This window comes from Echinops telfairi, unplaced genomic scaffold, assembly GCF_000313985.2.
Source record: "Echinops telfairi isolate 266 unplaced genomic scaffold, ASM31398v2 ScPeMD7_7469;HRSCAF=8507_1, whole genome shotgun sequence".
In the NCBI taxonomy this organism is placed as follows: Eukaryota; Metazoa; Chordata; class Mammalia; order Afrosoricida; family Tenrecidae; genus Echinops; species Echinops telfairi.
In genome coordinates this window covers 112,157,360-112,162,321 of record NW_022111373.1, presented here as the reverse complement: position 1 = coordinate 112,162,321, position 4,962 = coordinate 112,157,360, and the positions used below count along the sequence as shown (strand labels likewise).

At 44.0% G+C, this 4,962-nt stretch overlaps 1 protein-coding gene across 2 annotated transcripts in view; it reads left to right on the top strand.

The window, feature by feature from the left end:
* The window catches only part of OSMR (oncostatin M receptor), an 82,645-nt gene that overhangs the window by 23,389 nt on the left and 54,294 nt on the right, over window positions 1–4,962 (top strand). For both annotated transcript variants that reach the window (XM_045285391.1, XM_045285389.1), the window contains exon 3: window positions 4,578–4,750. In XM_045285391.1, the coding sequence (XP_045141326.1) occupies window positions 4,578–4,750 (173 nt within the window). The remainder of the gene's footprint in view (window positions 1–4,577; window positions 4,751–4,962) is intronic.

Sequence of the window (4,962 nt, the reverse complement as noted above, 5' to 3'; positions counted from 1 at the left end):
AATGTACAAATGTGCTTGACACAATTGATGTATGTATGGATTGTGATGAGTTGTCTGAGCCCCTAATAAAATGATTTAAAAAAATTTGCTTTCTACTTGAGCCCTTGGTACAGCTCCTCATTTTCTCCTTCCCTCCCTGCCCCCCTTCCTCATGGACCCTTCATAATTCATAACTTATTATTTTGTCATGTCTTACACTGTCCAACGTCTCCCATCACCCACTTTCTGTTGTCCGTCCCCTAGGGAGTAGGCTATATGTAGATCTTTGGGACCAAATCACTTCTGACTGACTCAAGCACCCGGGTCGTTTAGTACAGCTGGTGGCATATTGAATAAGAACATGTTTTAATATGCTATGGGAATGCCACCTCAATTTAAAACAAAATTCCTTCTGGCAAGATGGCAAGCGAGGCAGACATGGCGCACAGATCCTCCACAGCGAAGACCTGAAAGACCGAGACAAGGCTAATGATCCTGGACCCCTGAGCTTCAGAGGACAGGAGAGACAAGTGGATGGAATACTTTCAACAATTGTGAGAGAGGAAACAGGTGAATTGTTGACTAGTCTGACACAGCATGACCGTCTCAAACAGGAGCAGCCTTCCGTGGAGACAGCGGCCTAGCACACTGGTAGTCAGCAATGAGGAAACCCTTGCCCTGCCTGAGGTCAGAATCATGCCCTCCTAGTTCAGACTCCTGGTGTACCACCCCAATGTCTGGACCTAGGTGAACACCACTTCACCAGACCAGACGGAACACTCAGGGTGACTGAGGCCCTGACCACCGCAGTATGGCCAACACCTCCTTTTGTAACTAGCTACCCTGGCCCCAACTGCCTTCCAAAAGTGTTCCTCTTGAGAACAAGTACCCTAACCTCAACAAACTGTGCCTGGGTCAGGTACCCTAACCTCAGACAACATCTGCACCAGCAGGACCAGACTTCTAACCCACAGCCCCCTTCCCAAATCCCATGAGCTTTGGTGACAGAGAGTGCGGCCCCTGCCCATACTGGCTGCCTTTCTCTACCCACATTTTTCTTCTTTCTTCTTGTTGTTGTTCTAATATTCTTCTCTTTCCCTTCCCTCGATTTAGATCCTTTCTTTCTCTACTTTCTCCCTTTGTCTTTTATTCTCTCCCCTTTCCTTCTTTCTTTTCCTCTCCCAATTTTTGTGAATTGTATTTTTCTCCTTTTTTGGGGGGGGTCTTTTCCTCATCCTTGTTTCTGTTATGCTTTCCTGTTTGCTTTTCTTTTTAGGGCTTAAATTAATTTTTTCTTGTTGTTTTCCTGCCCTCCACCCCCTCACCCCCACTTTTTCTTCTTTATGATTTTATTTCTTGCTGTTCTTGCTTTTGTTTGTTTTCTTTCTCTCTCTCTTTGTAACTCTTCCCACCCAACAGGAGACAACAGCCATGCTCACAAGGTCCAGCGACACCTAAACTTCCTACAGCCCCAATACCCTCCTCTGAGCCACCTGCTCTTCAATAGACAGCAACCAACACTAGCCAAACTTGCCCTTGACTTATGCTACACAAGCAGCATATACAAAACTGTGTACACACTCACATTCTCTAGGAACCAAGCCTTGAGTGTCCATACACAAGCAGGCATGCAATTGGCCTTAGCTTCACAGAGCTGTCCTCAGCCAGAGGCTCAGAGCTGTAAGACTGTCCTCACCCAGAGGCAGCCTCAGCGCCTCTGGGTGGGCAAACAGAAATAAAATGTTGTTGTTGTTAGATTCTGTACAATAGTACGAAATACTGCCTGGTCCTGCACCGTTTCACAATTAGTCTTGTATCTGAGCCCATTGTTGCAGCCACAGTTGAGGCCCTCCCTCTTCTTCCCTGACCCTCTACTTCACCGAGCATGATGGCCTTTCCGAGGGCCTGGTGGTTTGGAACTGCTGACCATGCAGACCGCAGCCCAATGCATAGCCGCTATATCACCAGGGCTTCCAGGGCATACTCTAGCCATATGCTAATTCTGTGTTCCGTTTCCGTGTGTGTGTGTGTGTGTGTGTGTGTGTGTGTGTGTGTGTTTTAGTTTTCTAAGCAACCTTCGCCACCAGCTTTCCTCATTTTCCACTCCCAGTACCAATGGATGCGGATTCCCAATGCTTTCCATCCTTTACTGCCTTTTTATTAAAAACACAAACAAAAACAGTGTAGTCATTCTAGTGAAGATGAGGGGGTGCCTTATTGAGGCTTAGGTTTGCCTCTCTCTAGTGGCTTATAGATGAGCAAAAAGGCTGTTTAAAAGAAGGGAAGGAAATCAAAGACTAAAACGGATGTCAAAAGAGACACTGAAAGTTGGTCTTCCTCCCGGAGTCTCTAAGGCCAATGAGAGAAATGATGAAGTAAAAGATCTAGACAGAAATGTTCAAAGGGCAACTCATGAGCCCCATGAAGACTCATGAAGACCCGGGTCTAGAAAACCCAAAGAGGAGGGCACTCGCAGCATTTCTCAAGCTGAAAGAACTGGAGAAAGATTTGAAGCCTTGTGTTGCAACATGGAAAGAGTTTGTGGGGAAAATCTTGAATGTTGCAGGAAGCATCTAAAGAAGATGGGAAGAATGCACAGAATCACTGTACCAAGAAGAATGGATTGCAAAAAAATAGCCCACAACATTTTTCAACCACTTCCATATGATCAAGAACTAATGGTATCGAAGGAAGAACGCTGTACTTGAAGGCATTGGTGAAAAGGCTCTGGGAACTTGGGAAGACCAGTACCCGGTCAATCAACCAGAAAAGATCCACATTCATACCCATTTCGAATAAAGGTAATCCAACTGAATGTGGAAACTGTTGAACCATATTATTAATGTCACACATGAGGGAAGTTGTGCTGCGGCTAATTTAAAAGTAGCTGTATCCATACAGTGGCAGGGGATTGCCGTAAACTCAAACCAGATTCAGAAGAGGACATGGTATTCCTGATGCCAGATGAGACTTGCCATGTTCTCCACATCTTCAACTCTAGCAAGGGTTCTCTTTCTTCTCTTATTTTGAGAGAAAGCACGAATCAGTAGTTCCTGACAGTTTCCCTGGAGCCAATGGTTCTTCCTTCTCTTTCGACTCTTTGACTGCTTTTCACTTGCCACCAGGATCCCACCACCTCAGTGCCCATCTGTCTATATCACACCCTCCAGTACTACCATCTTGAGTACAGGCTTACATCGTTTTTAAAGCAGCTTAATGCTCAAGTCCACTTCCCCGCCCCCCTTCTTTTTACTAGATAAATCATTATTTGGTTCGAAGAAGACTTGAGTAGATATTTTGGGTTTTATGTTTAAGGATTATCTCAGGGCAAAAGTGGCGGGGGTTCATCTATGTTCTTGTGGCTCCAAAAAGCCTGGAGTCCATCATGGACTGCCATCGAGTCAATTCCTACTCCTGGTGACTTCATAGGACAGAGGAGAAGTGCCCCTGTGGGTGTATGATATTGTGACGCTTTATAGGCATAGGAAACCTCATCTTTCTCCCATGGAGTTAGCTGGTGGTTCCAGGCGGTTGACTTTTCAGCTACTAGTCCAACAGGGAACCCACTATGCCACTAGAATTCTAAATGCAGATCTGCATTTCTCCTTTTGATCAGGATGCTTCCATTGATCTTTGATCAAAATGTTCTGTAATGGTCGTTCGGCACTATCCAGTTCACCTGGTTTTCATGGCAAAGGAGGCAGGTGTTCGTGGAGATGATTATTCACACATTGCATCTGCTTCTCTCATTCCTGACTCTCCTTCTCCTTCTGCTGCTCCACATGGACAAAGACCAATTGTGGTGCCTTGGATTGGGTGCATGCAACTTTTTAAGACCCCAGGCACTACTCAATGAGGTAGGAGGTGGAACAGAAGCACTAAACATGTTCTTCGGCCAATTAACTAGGATGTCTGATGAATGCATGACCTTAATCCTCCAAATCAAGGAACCAAGCACCATGAGGTTTTTGGTTGCTCATAAACAACCTTGGCAACTGCTCTTTCTATATATATATTTTTTATACCTCGTATATGTGGATCATACGTACTTTTCCAATGAAGCTTTTTACAGGTGTGCAACTTTCTGACAGCACTTACAATCATCCGATGTGCAATTCCACCTTTAATCAACGTCATAACTTCCCCCTGTCACCCATGGTGACCACAAATCAGCTTTGGTCTCCATAAATTTCCCCTCATCATCCTTTTATATGTGAGATCATACAATTTATGTACTTGTCAAAATTCTTAGTTTTCTAGATATATGAAACATATGACAGAGAGCTCCCTCTCAATTCAGCCTTGTCATTAGTTTCTAAGTAGACAGGCTAATAAGAGAGCCTTTGTTTGAACTGTGTTTCTTAACCCGCTGTGTGTTTATGAGCCAGTCATTTTTGCTCACATGGTTTAGTTTCTACATCTATAAGTTGATTTCTTAAAAATTTCCCCCAACTTTTACAGGTGTCTGAGTCTAGGATGCATGTATGAGCAATGTTTTCCAAATCTGAAAAGTGATCATGTTGAACAGTTTAATTATCTGTGACCAGCCAGCCAGGCTCTCATTAAGTGTTATTCTATGCTTTGTTTTGGTCTTTCAGGCTTGTCTGAACCTCTCTCTGTGAACCCTGATTCACTTGAATTTGCCATCAATTTGACATACCAACGTTTCAGTTTGCTATGGAGTGTCCGTGGCCTTCTTGATCATCAGGAAATACAAATGAATTTTCAGATACAGATCAGTAGGATTAATGAATCCAATGTCATCTGGACTGTAAGTACTTGGGGGCTTATTATTTTCTTTTTATTGATTAATTGATTTGTTGTTAATTTGTCATTTTGGGGGAGCTGTGGTAGTTACATAGTATGGTGTCAATTTGGGACTTGATAGGATTAAGAGTGAAGGGCTGGAGTCGAGTCAATCAATTGGATCATAGCCAATGAGGTCTCTGTGTGGGCATGGCCTTCTCCTGAGAATTCTGGGAA